The 22414-nt window shown below is 35.7% G+C and overlaps 1 protein-coding gene across 1 annotated transcript in view; it reads left to right on the forward strand.

The window, feature by feature from the left end:
• Positions 1-256: 256 nt before the first annotated feature.
• Positions 257-22414, forward strand: part of Smp_167360 (hypothetical protein) — a gene marked incomplete at its 5' end in the record, with an annotated part of 30672 nt that continues 8514 nt past the window's right edge. The window contains 8 exons of the mRNA XM_018790883.1: positions 257-907; positions 4048-4804; positions 6155-6220; positions 6446-6702; positions 9674-9788; positions 11052-11740; positions 13885-14244; positions 19618-20133. Of these exons, the coding sequence (XP_018645898.1) occupies positions 257-907; positions 4048-4804; positions 6155-6220; positions 6446-6702; positions 9674-9788; positions 11052-11740; positions 13885-14244; positions 19618-20133 (3411 nt within the window). The remainder of the gene's footprint in view (positions 908-4047; positions 4805-6154; positions 6221-6445; positions 6703-9673; positions 9789-11051; positions 11741-13884; positions 14245-19617; positions 20134-22414) is intronic.

Raw genomic sequence — 22414 nt, forward strand, 5'->3', positions numbered from 1 at the left:
TATAACACCTAATATACTTTTCAAGTATAGAGGTAACTACCAACCCAATGCACATTTTCGTCTCTATAGTATGCATTTTCAGCTTCCTCACTTTATTTTTTATTCTATTTACTCGTTCTTATATGCTTCATTGATATACCTTAGCCTTTTCAAGAGATACTTTGTGCTCGATTTTGTAAAAATTTTCGTTTTAGATCTAATCCCCGTAGACATTCAAATGGAATGCTTCGGGTTCGTCTATCATATTTGTTCATAAATGGGATCAAGCTTTTCGAGTCTGAACAAGTCTTGGGGATGCACAAGTTTCGGAACTTCTGGTAACAGAAGTAATCGAAAGGAATTGAGTGGATTTTGCCACTGTCCTAAAAATTGTCCATCTAGCTATGTGTTACCTAGCGCTTTACAAACCAAAACTAATTCACTGCCGATTGATGAACTATCGACTTCTATCATAACAAGTCCAACTGTGATTAGTACATACAGCTGTACATGTAAAAACTCTTTAGCACATCATCAAATTATCTCTGATACACGTGCTTCTAATGTAGACAGTAGTTATCAATTATGCGGTGTTAATTCTGAAGCATTTGTACCTACAGATTCTAATATTTCCATCAGAGTTTTCATTCCACGTTCTGATTTTCATCAAGAACAACTTTACAATAGTCAAACACAATGTATTAATAATGTTGAAAAGTTCGTTGACATTGATACAATTAAAAAAGAGAGTATATTTACAGATCCTTTAATATTAACTGATTGTGCACTTGAGCAATTTCGAAACCTTATATCTTCTTGGTCATGTAATGATTTATGTTGTCTTTACTTGGAATATGAAGCAGTATATGAACTCCAACTTTTATGGAAAGAAGCGATTAAAACTCGATTAAGAGCTCCTACTCTTAAGGTAAGTGTTTTTTGTCGTATAAATTATTTGTTTTATGTATTAGTTCTAATTAGTTTATTTGAGTAGATTAAATCGTCAAGTGCCCCCCAAATACCCTGGTACGGTCGAGAGTGGAGAGAGTCAGTTCTCCCTCTCGAAATGCTCTCACATGGCCACGCGTATACAACTACTTCCAAGGAAGTCCTACTCACTACCTTCTCATGGCGGGTGTGTTGTTTATGAAATTGAGAAGACGAAGAGCAGATGTCCGGCTCTTTAACTGGGTTGGTGGGCACGGAGGTTCTACCTAGAGGAGTTGGAAAATCTTGATTCTAATCCAATAGTGTACATGGGCTCCAGGACTCTGGAGGAACAAATGGCGTATGAACCAATCGTTGGTCACCGGCTACCATGGAACTGCATCTCCTGACGTTGCTCCACTGCCCTGTGGATTAGACCTTTAGTTCAAAGGCTCCGTGTGTGGCCCCCTAAGAAAACCACCTGTTTCAGTTTGGGAACCCGGGCACTATCATAGCCCACACACGAATCAAGTGACTTGTGTGGCGCGTATGTATTCAGTGCCCCTTTTTACCCATAATTTTGTGTTCAAATAAATAAAAATAAATAAGTTTTCAAGTTTTCACTGCCAGTGTCCATGGGTGAACAATGCTAAAACTAGACGCCGGAAACGAGGCAATAATGGTAGAGTGGTTGATAAGGTAATGAATCTTCATTAACTAAAGCAGTTAGGATGTGTATTACGTATGCCCGTTCATTACTTACCTCGACATATGATGTTGGTTGGTGTACGGGTTGCGTGGTAGAAAGTTAAGAGCAACCAAACCTAGATATAGAGTCAGTTCATGAGGTAGCTGACTGTTGGACTAAACCATGCTGTTTGTTTCAGGCTATCTGGTTGTGGTCTACGCGATTATCCTAACCAATGGTTGGTAACTTAGGGTGATATGGCTCAGAATCTGTCTCAATGGTGGAGATGCTTTCACTCTCTGCGTTCCATTAGATATTGAGTTTTAAAAATATTTTTTACTTTTTTATTTCTCGAAATTATTCTTTCTCCTGAATTATATTGTCTACGTGTAATCTCTTTTACCACGACTGGTAATCTTACCACTTCTACTACTCTGAAATTCGTCGTGATAATTTTACCTCACGGTGTTGATATGGTATAAAGTTATACACATGTTTGCCAGGTTCTACGTTATGTATGGCTGGTTATTATCAGATTTACGAGGGAGGAAAAATACTTTAAGTCCATATAATCTGAAAAGGCCTTATATCTGGAAATGATCGGACATTTTTGTTTATTTATAAACTAGATAAGAAACAGTCGTTCTGTGAGAAAAGTGTATTTTATCTGGCCAGTTTCGATTAAATTGGTGAAATTTTATTATTCCTGTTCAGTGTCATGACAAACACATGCTTAAACTAGATCTTCATTTAGCACGAATCGATATTTCGATATAAATTAAGTCAGTCAGTCAGCTACTTTGGTATAAATTAAACTATTCCACAGCTTTATTTCGCTAAATGTATTCGAAACAACCCTATATATAAATGTATATTCTTTAGCAGTTCTTTTAATTGTCATGACTGCTTATGACATAAATGTTTTAACATGTATCGATCTATCTTATAGGTTGTTTTATGGTACTTTATTTCCATAACCTGTATTCTGGAGTAAAACGTATCACATAATGATAGAGGTAATAATACTTTTCGATAAGTTTCAAGCCTGTTGAAATTCGGGCAGTTGTCAGCAGTAGAATTAAAAATGTGAATCATCGGGTTTTGATTCAGTAACTTAATAGTATCTCGCTAACCTTAAGATCTAGAGGTCCTGAATTAGATCTCGTGAGGGTTCGTAGGCATAAATTAATGAGGAATCTTAAACTAAGACATATAAACTGTTCAGTGCTCCCCGATTTTCAGTCGTTCTTCCTCTTATGACATTTCGTTTTGAAGGCTATCTTCAGAATTTTACTCCAAGTCAGATCCAAATTTACTCATTGTAGATTTTTCTATGTGATGAACTTGTAGTTTTATCCTGTTGATCGACTAATAATTGGGTTGCGATTAGTGTAATACGTTTACATTAGTTGTATTTTAAGAAATTAATTTTCAGCTATGTAGTTGGGGGATTTTAGTTACCATTTGAACGCATGAAACTATTTTAATAGTAACTGAAATGACTAAGTACTTCACTTCAGCTTTTCTCCATTATGTCATGAAGTTAGTTGAAAGATCTATCGGAACACTGGATAGATATTTTATTATGGCATAATATCTCGGAAATGTAGACATTGAATGGATCGATTTCAGAATTCACAGGTGTCGTAGCAACCTTATGATCGCTTAAGTTAATTAATTGATGTAATTTATTAAGTTATTACAGATGTTCGTGTACTCTACTTTAAAACCACATTTCACATATCACTACTAGTGAAATGAGATGAGCTCAAAATAGGTTACTGTGGCGCAGATACATCTATTCTTTGTGTGCCTCTAGATCTTGGGTTTCATTATTATTTCATAGTTTTCATTCCCTTATTTCATTATCTTTTTCGAACCACTTACCTGTTGTATCGAGACAAAACAACAAAAGGTTGTTTTCTTTGTTTGAGTCGTTTTGGGTCTCGTTTGATCAACACAATTAAGAAATTACAATGACGGCATAACTATTCTGTGAGTGGGAGAGAAGTGAGTAATAGATCTGCAATAAATTTAACAGTAACTCAAGAAAGGTACAGCATTTAGCAACAGTTTATGCATCACGAGAAAGCGTACAAGAAGGGGAATACAAATGTACAGTAGTTTAAATATTTAATAATTAGAGAAAAACATTTAACACAATGATTCCATATAGGACTGTTCCAAAAGTTCAACTTTTCTAATGATCGTCCCGTCATAATAGTGCTCCCTATGTTTAATCTTTTTTTCTACTACATAATCTAGGGATTTGATTTTTAATAATAAGACCATAGGATTATTAACAATAGCTAGTATTATCAACATATGCGATCTATTTATATTTTAATAAGTTCCACTTATTATTTGACATTTCTAGTTGATTTTCAATATAGTATATTTCAAAATTAAGTTCGTTTATTTATGTTTTTCTTTCTGAATTATCTCACTCTCAGGATGATCTCTGGTCTTTAGCTCAACATGGGTGGTGTTCTAATACGTACCTTATTCGCAATGATTCTACTCATGAGGCTCATTCATATTTACTAGCATCACGGTTAAGCAATTTCGATGAACTACTTACTTCATTGAATCGTGGAAAATTTCATAGATCTTCAAACAAGTCAACAACTGATCATACTAATATGATGAATATCACTTCTACCATTACCATCACTAATACTAGTAATACTGTTCTGAATAATAAAGCTTCAATTAATTCACTTTCTACATCCGAAGGACTTGTTGATCAGTCATCCGATTTCCAGTCTGAAAAATGTCCTGATTTATTATCCAGTTCACGTTTAAAACTACAAGATACTTCATATAAAATGAATACTGAAACTCATCAACAACTACATCATCATAATTGGAGAAAATTACCTGGCGTTAGTATTCTCGATCCTAATAGTTTAAAAATTAACACTCACGATGTATCGAATTCATCTGAAATGTTTCTAACCAATTTTCTATGTCAATTATACACGGGAAATGATCCACAACAATTACTTTCTAAACCGGATCTATTATATCAACCAGAAGTTAATGATAAAACAAAAAATACATGTAATACTAGTAGTAATTTATCGAAATTGTATAATTTTCTAAAATATTCACCTCAACATAAATGTTTACTATCTAACGACTGTGAATTAATCTTCACATGTACACCTATACTCAATTTAACATCGATTACATTGCCATGTCATGCAGGTATAATAGCTTGTCGCTCACAATTTCTACGTCGTATTTTATTAAAACGTTATAAAGCCAACACTATCACCACTAATACTACTACTACTACTACTACTACTACTACTACGAGTAATACTCAAAATTCTATACATAAAATAATTTTGGATGGTAAAATAATACCAGGACATTTCGCTACTGTGATTTTACACTTTTTTTACTGTGATTATCTTAATTTAAATGAAATATCAAATTTATTATTAGTTCTTAATCAACAGACATTATTAAATAAATTACATTTTAATTGGCACACTGAACATAGTCAATTGAATAAAACTACTACTAATAATAATAATTGTAATTATAATGACAATTATACATGTTGTAAGTCATCTGTTGAAGAGAACCACTCGTCATCATCATCATCAACAATACCAGTATCCAAATGTACACATGCATATTCTTCAAGTTATTGTACAGAATCTGAATCAGGATCATTTTTCACATTAATTCAGTTTTTAATGAATACCTGCGAATTTTATGTGAAACGATTTTGTTTAAGATGTCCATTTTGTCTTACGCATATAATTCAACTTTATCCGGTTGGAGCAATTTTAGAATTTCATAAACTTTCAGAAGGTAATCATACTACTACTATTAATAATAATAGTAATAGTAACAGTACTGCTTTTGCGATTGAAATGATGCGTAACTCACTAAGTAAAGATTTTAGCCATACTTTATATATATATATATATATATATATATATATATAAGGGCTTAAATAAAATAGGTTGGGATGAGTTCGTATATGTTACCAGCCAGCACTCCCCCATACTATTACTACTGATGATATAGGGGTTTTCTTCTTTTTAATAAACATTAGATAGTAGTTTCGGAGTTTTTCTCACTAATTTTGAAGAAACGATTGTCGTCAAGAATAAGCTACTATTTTGTTGAAGTTGAAAGGATTTGAACCTACATTTCTTCAGGTTTCAGGGTAAATACATTTATCGGGTATAAGACAGGCATTATAGACAGCTATAAATGGTGGTCAGACAATATTATGTAATTGGTGTAGACTGAATAACTCAGTGGTAACATCTCAGACTGCGATACAAGTTCGAATCCTGTATAGAAAATTAGTCCCCTCAAGACTGTAGGTATGTCTTGCTGACAATGAGTTCCAACTAGTTCAAAATGTAGGCCCAGGGTTTTCTGTCAACTACTTCCAAAAACATAACACTGTCACGCATAGTATGACTTAAATTACTCTATTCTTATATTTTTAAATTTTTATTTATTTTAAAACCAAATTTCTACTTTTATTTTCAATGAATGAGAAATATTTCAATTTTTTTTATAAAATAGTATGTGAAGATTTGTTAGCAGAAGCTCTGAGTTTACCATCAATTGGTTTTGAAAACTGTGAAAACAGTAACTGGAAAAATTTGTCTACTACTACAAAGAGACAACAAGACATTTCTTCTGTGAAAATGAGTTCAATTAGTTTAGCTGTTGGTTTACTAAGATGGATCGATGAAAAATCACCATTTACATCATCGTCTTTGCCAGAACCATTTTTGAATACTCAATTTTTACGACATAATAATAATAATAATGATAGTAATAACAATAGTAATTATAATAATAATACTTCAGGCTCTCCAATCGTTAGTCAGCAATCAAAACCCAACGAAGATTCTTCATCTCCTATGGATAATCAATACGTTTTCAAATCGAATGATAATAATTCTCATGTTTCTTTTCCTTACAATGGGACATCTCTTGGTTTTGTATATCGTCATGCTATACATTGTTTGCGACAAAATTTCACCTCATTAGTTCGTTCACCATCTATCTTACAACGGCTATCATCTCAACAACTTTATGAATTGCTCGATTCTAGCCTTGTTCAAGTATGTTGTAGTACCTGTGTATGGAGTCGTATTATAACTTTTTCATGACATGCCAATCCTTTTCTGTTGCGTGAAATATTTATTGTAATCAAAATGGTTAAAATATTAGCCTTCAGATATCTGTGGCTTGACAGCTTGTATTCGTTCCACCCCTGATCAACAATCGTGAACAAGATGTGTTTGTTGCTTTAAGGCGCAGCTCGAAGATTCGAATCAAAGTGTTAGGCGGAATATCCCGCTTACTGGATTCCAGTTATAACTCATGTAGCTGGTTTACAAAGTAACATTTTTGTGTTAAGTGATTAGATATAGCTTGAAGGACATCCTGGACTTGGGTTTTGTACTACATGACACTCGTCGACAAGGTGTACCTGCATTAGCGTAGTAACTGACGCTCCTTGTAAGATTTGGAAATATTGAATCACTTAGAATTGGTCGATAAAATTCGATCAGCACTAAGGACTGGACAAACATGATATTAGTGAGTACTCAGTGACCGATTTATGTAAATATCTCAATCCTATAGGATACTTATAGCCTCAACGTCTCAGTTGTAACGTTTCATACTGTTAAACTGGGTGACATGGTGTTGAGTCCTATATGAAATGTCAGCCTTCTCAAAATTACAGGAACGTCTTGTTGGCGAGTGCCAACTAGTACGAAAAATAGTCCTAGGGTACATTGCAGATTACCTCCAATCATATAAAAATTAAACACGAGTACAATATCGAGTCATTTAGGTTAATGGCCACATTGCACAACTTGATTGATAAACTTTGATTATCACTAAGGTCTAGGGAAGTATGATATTGGTTACTGTCCATTGATCCATCAATGAAAACAGTTTTTTATTTACTGGGCTGTAAGCCATACATCTTGTCCAAGGGCTAGTCGTACTCACCAGCTGCCTAAACTTTAGTAACCGGAACAATGTTTGAAACCTGTGTCATGCTAGTGTAAAGTCAAGTACTTGAACTACAAAGAGAGTATTCCACTGTTTAGAGTCAGTCAGCTTTGTAACCGTATCAAAAAGGCTATAAGTAATACATTGGAAGTCATAGGAAACTAGTGTAAAATTGATTATTATTTCTGGTATTTTGAGCTTCTGTCGGATCTATCAACTATTGTTATGTGATTTATTACCCCTTAATTATTATTAATTAATCATGTACCATCTACTTGGTTTTCTGTGTATGGTTTGATTGAGTGATTAAGGATGATTTCTTGATTGAGATACATCGTGATCTGTTAATTCACGCATGTAAACTAATGAGTGTTGGAGATAAAGAATAATACTTGGTACCTGAAATTTGATAGGAGAAGCTTGTCTACGGAATAAGGAAATTATAACCGGGATTCTGATTGGTGAATCTACCGAATGGTATCAGTGAACGTTTTTTTCATTCATAACACAGTGATTATAGCTACAGCTTTCAGTCTTATTATAAACAATCATGCTTTACCATTTAAGGCTCGTAATGTAAACTTTTTTTACCTTTGGACTCCAGTAGAATCAATCTTATTGTCAAATAAGCTTGGCCCCATTGAAACATTGACTGATCACTGAGTGACTAGTGACCAATGTCATGTTAGTTTTATCCTTCTTAGTGCTAAGAGAATTCTTCTGATCAAGTGGGCTGACATCAAGTTACATATTTTATGCAGCCTAGATCGACGGTTCCTGGTTGAATGCTTTTAGCTGTCTGACGCATTTTTTCTAGACCCTATATCGCTTACAACTAATTTACTATCCTATTGAAAATAGCCAATTTTTCCATGAATGAGTTAGATTTTTTCTAGAAATGAAGAAAGTTTAGTGACTAGTTAGCTGGGAATTTTGCATAAAGATTTTTATTATTCTAAGTTTTACTGGTTCTCAACAGGAGAGTTTCGTCATCTCTTAAGAAATACTTTTTTAAGAGAAATAGTAGCATTAGTAAAAACGTAGTAAATAGGAATAAACCAATAACAATCCAGAGAACGACTTGTCAGTTTTTGCGCGAAATCCAGAAATGAATGACTTTTATCTCCTGTTATCAAAGAGTAATAAAGATAGTTTTCAGTACGTCAACTACTCGATTCTATGTATATAGATTGTACACAACACGCAGATCAATCATATCCCAAGACTCTTGATTTTAATCGTAATCCTAACCTTAAATCTTATCCAGGGACAATGTTGGGACACCTAAAAGTCTTTTCGCTTTCTTATTTTAAGAAGAGTGATGTTCTGTATCCATATGGATGAATTTATATATAGTTGATGTTTTTTCGATTTACAGAAAAGTTCATAAAAGACCAACAAATTTATAAATTCTGTAAGATTTGGTTATCCTTTGAAATATTACTATATTCTTTGTCTCCAAAAACTATTCATATTCAATAGTTGTTTTCTGACTGACTAACAATGGACTTAAATTCATTGATGTTATTTTAAGCTCGTTTCTATACCTATACACTCTTATCATAACAACTTTTAAACATGAGTTTTTACTGGTAAAATAAAAGTGAATTTAACATTTTCTCACTGAGATTATGTTTTTAGTATGGAATGGTTTTGTGGTTGTCGAATTCGATTGAAATCATAAATCAGTTAGACGAACATTGAAAACCAACCACAACTGTTTCTTCTTGGTATGAGACCTCTCAGCAGTGCCCATCCGTGACCCCGTAACCCAGGACCTTCAACCTCGTGCACGAGCGCCAAAACTCTAGATCACTGAGCCGGGGTCCAGTGGTGTACAAGTGTAGCTTCATTCAACTTACAATGTTGCCTGACAATCTTCCATGGTCTTCGGTAGGTACCCTCCTCACACTAGACACTGTCAAAATCTACTGATGACGTCTTTTCACTAGAACTGTGCCTTCTTATTCTTTATTTATAAATAAAAATAACCTAATAATTGATTAGTACTATGTATAATTACGCTTTTTTTGCACACACATACACGCACATAAAATGATTATTTAGGCACCTGAATCTGAAATCCTAGCTGGTCTATTATGTTGGGGTGAACTTCAACTCAAACTAAAACGAAAAAATACATGTTCTGGCGTTCAATCTTCAAATGGATGCCCTAATAGAGGTAAGTATCAACTACCTAAAATACTAGTGTTTTTTATTCGTTTCCACTTAGTCATTGATAACCTTGTAAGTTAGTATGATATTAGGAAGCTCTTGTCTTTACCATTTCACTGTTGTCTATACCAATGTTAATAGTCAATTGGGTGTTGGGAGATAGTGAGGGTTGTTGTGATCAGGAAAATTGTTTTTTTTTTCTTAAAATTACTAATCGTGAAGTAATATTCAAAGGTATTTTTCATCATACACTGATAATTATCCCCAGTTCTTTGTTCCAGTTTGAAATTTCTTCATCAATGCATGTAAACCATCTCTGTAGAGAACAAACTTCCAGGTCTTTGGAGTCCTTTTGGTGAACTTAATAACCTTTAACCAAAATCTCACTAGGTAATGGGTAACTATCTGTAGTGTTCTTCACCTTCAGTAATTCCTTTAATGAAGTTTTCAGAAGCCAAGATAGTACTAAAAATACCTCGATCAATCAGAGTTCTTTGGAAAATCCTAGAAGAATTCTAGGAAATGATGGATTTTGTTTTCATTATCCTGATCGGACAATTACCAAATCTAGTATATTTTCCAACACCTCAAGGTCACATATAATACTATAAATACACTTTTTTTCTGTACATAACCTAACTTTAGAAATAAATCTTCCATGCTTCCTGGCTTCTGTTTTATATTCGAGGTTCAAGAGTAACAAGTTTCTGGGGCCTAAAAAGTCAGTAATGTTTAGACATTCAGTTGCCAGACGTATCATATGAATACAATGATTTTACCACTTCTTGCGTTATTTCAAACTCTAGTTTGTAACTTATTACTGAAGCTTGTAATTCATCTCAATTTGTTCTATTATATGAAGAAACAGAAACTAGTATAAATGTTTATCGGTTCAAAACTATGGTGTAAGGAAAGACAAAGAGCGAATGCATCTACGCCATTACCACCGATTCTGAAGCATATCATTCAACTTCTTTGATTAATTGGTTACAACAAACGTGTTAGTCCCGATCAGGTAGCCTGTAACTACCAACACGTTCAATTCAGTGGTTAGTGACTTGATCGACTGATGTTATATACTAGACTGACCATTAGTTGGTTAATCTCTCTCCCTTCCTCTTCATATATATATAAACCATAGTATTGATTTTGATTTATCTATTAAATACACTTCCTGAATCCAATCATTTTTTAATTTCTTACTGATAAATTATTTTTGTTTGCTTGGTTGTTTGTTGAATATCTCATTTCTTCAATGTACAATATTTAGATAATGAAATTAATATTCAACCGGATGAAATATTAGATAATGTATCTATTGAATATCAATCAATTTTAACATCAATTATTGATAATCCATCTATTATAAACTGTAGTCTATCCGGGAATGATACATCATCAATAACAAATACAGAAGAAAATGACCTTTCCTATTTTAACCATTGGTTATTATTATGTAATAGTTGGAATAATGTAGAAAACAGTATAAAAAGGCCCACAAATATTGATTGTACATCACGTTTACCATCTTGTCATTTATGTCATGGTACTTCTACTGCTGCTACTACTACCACGAATAATAATAATGCTAACAATAAGTCTGTTTCAAGTGAATCTTTTATTCTCAATCATAATCTTGATAAAATGATAACATATACTCAATTAATTGACTTAGTATCCATTGTGAATTTATTAAATGAACACAATTTATTGGATTGTATTCGACCAGCTCATCTACTTAGTCCTATGCCTAATGAATTAGCAAGTGTTCTACTACGTTATTACTGTGAGAAATGTCAACATCTTAATGCACATAATTCATCTACTGCTGTTATTTTAAATTCCATGAATACTCTTCATAATTTCGGCTGTTGTCAAAGTAAAGATTTCTTCAATTCACCATGGAATTCACTTATTCAATTGACAAAGTCTTCCCAATCTATTTGTTCAGAGAAACAAGTAGGTCAAAAAGAGATTGTTATTCACTTGTATTCCATTCAGGTTGTGGTGCGATTAGGTAGCCAGTTCACCTTGAGTTTGTTTAAATTATTAATTAACACCTTCCTGCATGCACATACAGATGTGCATTTTATTTTTTCTTAGTTTATATCACCTATCTTATTGTCCATAAAGTAGTTGAAACGATGGTGAAGATTTTTCCAGCTCAGGTAGAATACTCAAAGAGAATAACACAAGTAAAACCTTAGAACCGATTACTGACCAATTTCCATTATGGTAAGTAATCCAAGTGACTCGACATCACTTGAAATATGTTATGTTAGGTGGTTGGAGGTAATCGGCAGAAAACCCTGGACCTAGAGGTCACATGCTAGTTATACAAAATCTGATCAACACTAAAGATTAGATAAGCATGACATTCTTACTCAGTAATCAAGCAATGTAAATATGTCGATCCTGCAGGAGATCAGTCGCGACCCGAATAACTTAGTGATAACGTCTCGGACTGTAAAGCTAGTAACGCGGGTTCATATTTCATAAGGAGTGTCAGTTCTTCAAGATGGCGCGTATGCCTTTTTGGTGAGTTCCACTTAACATGAAACCTAGGTCGATCAAGGTTTCCTGTCAACTTCTTTCACATATCTAACATAATACTATCTAGCTATCGGGTTGAAATCTAGTAATTCATTTCTCCAGTCCCATCGGACTTACTGTTCAATATAATCTCTATTCAATGTAAATTAGTATAGATCCATCCTGATTTATAATCGTGTTTACTTTAAAAGTCGTATGCCGATCCGTGATCTATAGTGTAAACCATATCAGGCGTACGGTAGATGTTCACTAATAAGATTATAAATGATAGTGGAACTATATTTTCAACTGATTGAAGTTAAAAAAAACCATACTAACATTGAATTTCGATGCAATATCTAAGTGTTCTCTTTATGTTCTCTTTATGTCTAGATGCTCTATTCGATCCTGAAAGCTAATGATATTTCTCACTACCAAATAAATACCAACTGAATTTGATCATCATTTGTTCAATACTATTTAGTTATGTTTTAGTGATTGTTCATTATTTGATTTCAATTAATGACGTAGACAAGTTAATAGCACATTGAATATGTTTTATTCGGAACTTGTCAACTGAATGTACCTGTTACATTCCGGTATTAATATTCATACTAAGATTTTAACTTAGTGCTTATCGTTTCAAATGACAGCATATTATCCACTAAACTACTGAGTTCAGATAGTCACTGGCTTGTTTAACGAATATGAAAGACATTTAATTTTCCATTGTTGATTAATCTGTAACACCAACAATAGGAGATTGTAAACCCTTACACTAATTATGTTTAAATTAATTATCGTTTGGTGATAATACCTGTATAAGTAGTGTATATTTATTATGAAAAAGAGAAATGATCAAAATCCATAGCACTTAATTCATTCAATGTTCAATAACCTTTGGAATTCATGGCATAACAACGGGGTTATTCCTAATGTAAACTTTAATTACATTCATTTTATATCATTATAAACTTATTACTTTACTAAGTAAAAATGAATTATTTTGTTGTTCGCTATTTATCTTCTTCCTTTTTTATCCGTCCATTTGAAAGACTTAATGTTATTATTTTTAATGTACATAATACATTCAATAAATGCACAAACTAAAGTACTCTAGTTTTTGAGGAAACATGAGGAAAACCCTAGAGATTTCTGTAGAGTCAAAGGCAATCTATGGAGAGAATGCATTAAAACGTCACAATAAGAGAAGTGGATACTGCGAGGGTGATACAGCCTGTCTGTCTACTGAGTTGACGAAAATACTGGACCTGTACAATTTCTTGTACTTTCTAACAGTTTATTGCTTAGATAAATGTTAAATCTAGGGAAATCATGTATATATACATATAATTATAACAAACATTCAAGGATGTGACAGCTGAAGAAACAGAGTTCTGGAAACTTTAAGTAAAGGTGCGAAAAGTATGGTTACAAATAGAGAGAATATTTTAAAAGAGATAAGATTAATCGACACTGAGCATATATATATATGGAAATGTAAACCTATATTCTCATTTTGTTTTTCGGCATTTTGAAAACAAGTTTTTTTTTCTAAAAATATATTTCAGTTCACTCTCGAAAAAGTTTTATCCAATCCTTTGAGTAATCTATCACCTGCACAATTCTCAGAAAAATACCATTGGGCTAGCCTTTTGTTAACTGATGATAATGGTGGTCTATCAGCCGGTCATAAACTTAATTCCACTAATATTAATGTTGATGATGATGATGATTGTGTTTGTTGTTGGAATAAACAACATCTTATAGAGAATTCATCAATGATCCCCGCCACTGGGGCTTCTGTTGTTCGGAAATCATGGTCGGATAATTCTAATGTATGGTTAAATTATACTAATCGAGTGAAATCACAGTTGAAATTTCTGCATTTACCACCTAGATTATATTATCCATTTTTAAATGAAGTTCGAGTAAGTTGTGTTTGAAAATTTTTTTGCTTCATTTATAATATTCACTTATGAAACCAGATAGGATTGGAAACTTACTTCAGGTGGTTTCTGAAGCTTTAGTGAGAAGTCGTAATTTGATGGAGCTCAGAGATATCGGGAATAGAACACTTACCACTAATGGCATTGTATGACCGTTACACCATATCACAAATTAATTGACATTGAAAGTGTACCAATGAACATCGATCTAGTCGTTCTAATGGGCGAGCATTCGCCTACAGACCTGAAGGTACTTGGTTCAACCTATTATGGGTTCTGGGTAGAAACTGTTGAGATCCATACTAGAATAAAACAGTTTACCAGCGCTCCCTGGTATTTAATGTTACATTAACTGAGATCAACCTGTGACCGTTGCAGCCTACAAATCAACTACATAATCACCAGGATTTCTAATTAATCATTCTCTAGAACCTTACGCAAGCTGCGAAATATTTAAAATACGGTTTAACCAGTCAGCTATTTTTCTGGTAAATTTCGGAAGCTAACGTATTTACGTTAGTGTCGAGTCTAATTAGTTAATTAAATATTACGGGTCTTGGCGTTTTTTTAGGGTTCCGAAACCTCATCGTTGTATATAGCCATATAAGTGTGAAGTTTTTTCCTTTCCTTACCAGAACTAAAATTAAAGTAACGTTTCAATCGGTATTGCGATCTTTTGTTTTATTCAACGTTATCAAGAGTTGTCTAAGGATGTGGTCATAAGAACTTGGAATTTCAATCATTGTTTAATTTTAAGACATAATGAGCCATGAAAAAATGTTGCCTATGTATCAAACATAGGTTTATTTGCTCTGATTTGATTTCTCACAGTTTGGCTACTCGAGATGAAGTAGTCGAAATTGGGTTCGAACTCTGTGAACTATTGGCTGGATATTTTAACCACTGTGGCATCAACCTTCATAGTATTATTTGCTCACACACTTAGGCCACCTATTTCCAAACTGTGTAAATATTAAAATTGACTTTCCTATTTTACATTTGTTTTGAGCTGAATAGTTATGAACAATAATCGTATGTACTCTAGCGGATTTTAAAAAAGACGTTATAATCTATGGTAAAGTTAAATACTGATAAAATCCAACGGAAACACCGTAATTGTTAGCATATTTCCCCCTGTATATATCCTCTGAAAAAAGGAGGTGAATACATCGGGATTTGTTCATCTTATATATGACTTTTGGACAAAAAGATAGTTGTCGTAGCTAAACCGATAGAAAACCTTCACGATTGAAGCCAAGTGGCATATATTGACCAAGAGAAAGATGTTTTACAGAATAGATGGAATGTGGGACTATCTGTAGAACGCAAGATTCAGATATTGTACTATTTAGTCCTCGCCAGCTGTATTTACCTTCATTTCAATGTTAGTGTTCATACCGGGACTTGAACCCTAGTGCCCTCTGTTTCAATCACCCAGTGAGTCCAAATAACTACTAGTTTGTGCAATGAGTATGAATTCTAATTTAATTTGTAATGGTGCGAATAATTTCGCTCTTGATACTCTTGACTGAGTCTTTTTTTAACCTCGGTTGGCGTATGTGTATCTTGTGCGAATCGTATCAATATGGCCATTTTGTCACACGTTTTTTATAGAGAATAGATAAGATATGGCTAACAACCTAAATTATGGCATCAAGTGGCGTTTGAAATGAAAGTTACTAGCCTTAAATCCTTGTGTGAACATCAACATTGGAGTGCATGCACATCCAGCTAACGAACAACGTATAGGAGGAATTATACATCTTGTATTCTATCGCTAGTCGTAATCCATTCGTTCTAAAATAAACTTGAAATGAAATAGTTATATTAAAATAATCATCATAGGATTCACATTATAGAAACAAAAAGTAATCAGAGTTTAGTCTTGAATATTAACAACGGAATGATTTAAACATTAACTTCTTACTTACTTACTTACGCCTGTTACCCCTCGTCGAGGAGCATAGGCCGCTCACCAGCATTATCCATCTAACTCTGTCCTGAGCCTTCCTTTCCAGTTCTTTCCAGTTGCTATTCATCCTTTTCATATCTGCTTCTATTTCCCGGCGTAATGTGTTCTTTGGCCTTCCTCTTTTTCGTTTCCCTTCCGGATTCCAAGTTAGGGATTGCCTTGTAATGCACATTGGTGATTTCCTTAATGTATGTCCGATCCACTTCCAACGTCTTTTCCTAATTTCCTCTTCAGCTGGAAGCTGGTTTATCCTCTCCCATAAAACGCTGTTGCTGATAGTATCCGGCCAATGGATGTTGAGTATTTTGCGTAGACAACTGTTTTAAAAATACTTGTACCTTCCTGATGATGGTCGTTGTAGTTCTCCACGTTTCAGCTCCGTACAGTAGGACTGTCTTGAAGTTCGTATTGAAGATTCTGACTTTGAAATTAGTTGACAGTTGTTTTGAGTTCCATATGTTCTTCAATTGTAGAAATGCCGCCCTTGCTTTGTCAATCCTCGCCTTTACATCTGCATCCGATTCTCCTTGTTTATCAACGATGCTTCCCAAGTATGTGAATGTTTCCACCTCTTCCAGAGTTTCGCCATCAAGTGTGATTGGGTTGGTGTTCTCCGTGTTGCATTTGAGAATCTTGCTTTTTCCTTTGTGAATGTGGAGGCCTATCGATGCAGAGGCTGCTGCTACATTTGCTGTCTTCATCTGCATTTGTTCGTGTGTATGAGAGAGGAGGGCTAGGTCATCTGCGAAGTCCATTGTATTCCGTATTTCCCCTCAGATGTCGAAGTCTTCATAATCCAGTCAATCACCAGAAGGAAGAGGAATGGGGAGAGTAGACAGCCTTGTCTGACTCCGGCCCTTACTGGAAATGCATCTGTCAGCTGTCCTCCATGCACCACTTTGCACTGTAGTCCATCGTATGAGTTTTGGATAATGTTGACAATCTTTTCAGGAACTCCATAGTGTCGAAGAAGTTTCCATAATGTCCTCCTATCCATGCTGTCAAACGCCTTCTCATAGTCAATGAAGTTGACGTATAGTGATGAGTTCCACTCAACTGATTGTTCAACGATGATCCGTAATGTCGCAATCTGGTCTGTGCACGACCGATCTTTACGGAATCGAAACTGTTGATCTCGAAGTCGGGCGTCTACTGCGTCTTTCATCCGATTCAGCAGCACTCTGTGGAAAACTTTTCTTGGTACTGACAATAGTGTGATTCTTCTGTAGTTTTCACATTTGCTCAGATCTCCTTTCTTTGGTATCTTGATGAGGTATCCTTCTTTCCAGTCCGTCGGCACTTGTTCTTCCTCCCAAATCTTCCTGAATAGAAGGTGAAGCATGTTTGCAGTTACTTCAATGTCCGACTTCAGTGCTTCAGCTGGTATATTGTCAGGTCCTGCCGCCTTCCCACTTTTGATTTGTCTGATGGCCATCTTGACTTACTCAATCGTTGGTGGAGTGATATCTATAGGAAGGTCAGTGTGTGCTGGTTTGATGTTCGGTGGATTCAATGAGGCTGGTCTATTCAGCAGTTCCTCGAAGTATTCTGCCCATCTTTTCCTCTGTTCTTGAGTCTCAGTGATTGTCTTTCCTTCTTTGTCCTTGACTGGTCTCTCTTGTTTACTATATCTTCCTGCCAATTTCTTCGTTGTATCATATAGTTGTCTCATATTCCCTTCTCTTGCAGCTTTTTCCGCCGCCGTTGCTAGTTCTCCCATGTATTTCTGCTTGTCGACCTTAATGCTTTTTTTCACTTCCTTGTTTGCTTCTGCGTAGTCTGCTTGTGCCTTGACTTTCTCTGCTCGTGTTCGGCTGTTGTTAATTGCTAGTTTCTTGTTCTTCCTTTCTTGAATCTTGTTGAGGGTTCCCATAGAGATCCATTTCTTATGATGGTGCTTCTTAGGACCAAGAACCTCCTGACACGTTGAAGTTAGTGCTTCTTTTATCCCTTTCCAGTTGTCCTCCAAAGTAGTTTCTTGTTCATTCAGTAGATCCTGCAGAGCTTGAAACCTGTTGTTGAGAGTTATCTTGAATTCGTGGAGCTTGTCAGTATCTCGAAGGAAGGCTGTATTGAACCTTTGTAGTGCTGTTTGTCCAGTTGTCCAGTGTTTCTTTAGCTTCAGTTTCATCTTGGCCACAACCAGGTGGTGATCTGAAGCTATGTCAGCTCCTCTCCGGGTTCTCACATCTTCCATTGACCTTCGGAATTTTTCGTTGATACAGATGTGGTCTATCTGGTTCTCTGTGGTGTGGTCCGGTGAGATCCATGTAGCTTTGTGTATGCGCTTGTGTGGGAATATTGTGCCGCCTATAACCAGTTTGTTGAATGCACATAGATTTGCAAGTCTCTCCCCATTTTCATTTCTCTCTCCTAGTCCATGTCGTCCAATTATATCTTCATATCCTGTGTTGTCCACTCCAACTTTAGCATTTAGATCTCCCATCAGGATGGTGAGGTCCTTTCGTGAGCACTTCTCTATAATTGATTGCAGCCTTTCATAGAACTGATCTTTATCATCGTCGTTGCTATCATTGGTGGGTGCATAACATTGGATAACGTTCATTGTGATCCCCTCCTTCTTTGTTCTGAATGATGCTTTGATTATCCTGGGTCCATGAGATTCCCATCCTACGAGTGCATTTCGTGCTTCTTTGGACAGCACTAGAGCAACTCCCTGAGTGTGTAGAGCATTTTCCCCTTCATGACCGGAGTACAGCAGCATCTCTCCTGTACCTGGCCTTTGTTGTCCAGTTTGTGTCCAATGGGTTTCGCTGATTCCGAGTACTGCCAAGTTGTATCTTCTCATTTCCATTGCTATTTTACTGGTCTTCCCTGTCTCCCACATTGTCCGGACGTTCCATGTACCTATAAAAATTGTTGCTCTGGTTGTTAGAAGGTGCATCGGCCTCGTGACTTCCGAAAAATTTCGGCTTTCATCATGAGGCGTCATAATTATTCCTTCAACTCCCAGGGCAGAGTTTAAATGGTTTGAATTATTTTTTCTGGTTAGCGTTTTTTTAGCGAGTTAGCTTTTCTACGGGATGGGGTCGCTAACCCCATGCCCAACCCTCCTCCTTTACCCGGGCTTGGGACCGGCAGTAACTCTAGAAGAGCTACAGGCGGAGTTTTAAACATTAACTAATAATAATATATAATTTACAACATTGAATAAGGCTATAAAAACTTTCGTCTAAATTTGAACGAATAGTTTCACAGCATTTGGGCGTCGAATTAATGTAAGGCATTATGGAGGAATAATATATTTATAAAATCTCAGCGATTGAATTTTAAGTTAAGCTAGTGTTATATAGCATCATTATTCTCGATGTTGATATTATTCAAATTTTTTCTGCTTTGTTTTTTCTTCTATTTTTATCAAGATGCTTTTTATTCAAAAGCATGCTGTACATCATCAAAGGTTACATTTAATGAATAACAACAATAATAATGCTGATAATTTCCATTCACAATCTCAATCATCCGAGTGTACATGTTGGGAGTTTTTATTATCGCGTAGATTTGATCAATCATGTAATTTAACAAATTTCTCACCGAATACAACTAAACGTATTCATCAATCATCTTCCAATAAATATCATAACAAATCTTTTAATTTAAATCATCAACAGCCATATACTACTGATATCATTAGAGATTATTCACAAGATTTCTCATCAGAATGTGATTTAAGCTTTCCAGATTTGGCTAAAAAACGTTTTGGTTCAAAATCAATTGAAAATAATGATCATAATAATGTTACTAGTCGCTTTTTCATGAATAAAAAGTTCACAATATGTTGTGATTATAAATGTCGTGACTTTGCTTATTGTTTACTGCCATCAAGTCAATGGACTAGTATTATCGATTATTACATGAGATTAGTTCGTGAGTTCATGGTAAGTGGTCTTATTAGTGGTGGTGATGAAAATGATGATTTTTCTGTACATTATTTGTTTTTATAAGTGATTAGTCGTTTCTGCCCACGCTCCCACTGACTGCAGCCATGATGAAGTGAAAGATGACTTTTACAGAAAGCTCTCTGAGCTTCTTTAGAAAGTTAAGCGCTCAGACATAGTAGTCGTAGCGGGTGACTTTAATGCCCAGGTAGGCAGCTTAAATCAAACAGAAAGACATTTAGGTGGGTGTTTTAGTATTCCGGCTCAACGAACCGATAATGGTGATCGTCTGTTACAACTATGCTCAGACAATCGTTTATTTTTAGCAAGCACTAATTTTAAGCATAAGGAGAGACATCGTCTAACATGGCGACCACCTGCACCAAACCAACGATGGACTCAAATAGACCATATTGCCATTAGTCATCGTTGGAGAGGCTCAATAGAAGATTGTCGCTCGTATTGGAATACTTGTTTAGACTCTGATCACGCTTTAATACGAGCGCGCATTTGTCTGCGCCTCACTGGACGCAGGAAAAGTACACTAAGAAGACCCATTAGGATTGAACTGGAGGACAAGAAAGCCAAATGCGAATTCCAGAAACAACTGAGTTCACATCTAGGCAGTTCTGTAAACGAGACTGACCCAGATGCTGCTTGGAAAGACATACGAACAGCTGTGGAAAGAGCAGTAACATCTATTAGTTATTTAAACCATAGGGCTCCAAAAAACCAGTGGATTTCTTCTAAGTCTATTTCACTGATGGATTCGCGTAAACTCATCCCATCAGGCTCTGAACACGACGAAGAGCGTAAACAAATTAGATCTAGGTTAACTAAAAGTCTAAGGAACGATCATGAGCAGTGGTGGGCAACGAAAGCAAAAGAGATGGAAAAGGCAGCGGCTGTAGGCAACACCAGGCAACTATTCAGACTAATAAAAGAAACCGGAATTAATAAGTCAAGTGTAAGTGAGACGATCTCGGAAAAAGACGGAACCCTTATCTGCTCTCAACCCAAACGTTTAGAACGATGGGCGGAACGCTTTAAGGAGCAGTTTAGCTGGCCTTCAGCTACTGCACAACTACCGACTATTCCCAGAAAACCTGAATGGAACATTGAAGTAGGCCCGCCGATCCTACTTGAAATTCAAAAGGCTATAAGTAATCTGAAACGAGAAAGAGCAGCTGGTGCAGATGGATTGGCTCCAGAAGTCTTTAAATATGGTGGTCCAATTTTAGCGATTAGGTTGACTAATATTCTGGCTAAAATCTGGGAGACGGACGTAATCCCATCTGACTGGTCACAATCTCTGATTGTCCCAATATATAAGAAGGGGCCAAAATCATCCTGTGATAACCATAGAGGGATTAGTCTGACTAACATAGCATCTAAAATACTAGCCTCAATAATTATCGGGTGCCTAACTAAGACTCGTGAACTGCAAACACGAGAAAATCAGGCTGGCTTCAGACCTGGTCGTGGCTGTATCGACCACATATTCACCATTCGTCAAGTTTTAGAGCACAGACATGCTTATCGGCGTCCGACAATGATAATTTTTCTTGACTTAAAAGCAGCATTTGACTCTGTAGACCAAGAGGTTTTGTGGCAGTGTCTGTCATTAAAAGGTGTACCTGAGAAGTACATAAACCTTGTGAAGGCTCTTTACTCGAACACTATCAGTCGAGTGAGAGCTTATGGCGAACTGTCATATGATTTTACAACCTCAAGTGGTGTCCGTCAATGCTGTCCACTATCCCCATTTTTGTTTAACTTCATTATAGACCTGTTGCTGGAAATAACACTCTCGTCGACTGAATTTTCAGGAATTGATCTTCTACCGGGGGGACCACTAAGCGACTTAGAATACGCAGATGACATAGTCCTGTCTGGTGAAGACGCTGACAAAATTCATAGTCTTCTGTTAGAACTGAGTAATAATGCCAGGATGTTTGGGATGCGTTTCTCCCCATCCAAGTGTAAATTGTTACTCCAGGACTGGCCTGCGTCAACACCTGAACTAAGGATAGGGAGTGAATTAGTCGAACGCGTGGACAACTTCACTTATCTTGGAAGTCTGATCAGTCCTAATGGGTTGGTGTCTGACGAAATCTCAGCACGGATTCAAAAAGCTCGTTTAGCTTTTGCCAACTTACGTCACCTATGGCGAAGACGAGATATCCGTCTATCAATTAAGGGACGAGTATACTGCGCAGCAGTTCGTTCTGTTCTACTTTACGGCTGCGAAACATGGCCATTGAGAGTAGAAGATACTCGT

This window comes from Schistosoma mansoni (genome assembly GCF_000237925.1).
Source record: "Schistosoma mansoni, WGS project CABG00000000 data, supercontig 0013, strain Puerto Rico, whole genome shotgun sequence".
In the NCBI taxonomy this organism is placed as follows: domain Eukaryota; kingdom Metazoa; phylum Platyhelminthes; class Trematoda; order Strigeidida; family Schistosomatidae; genus Schistosoma; species Schistosoma mansoni.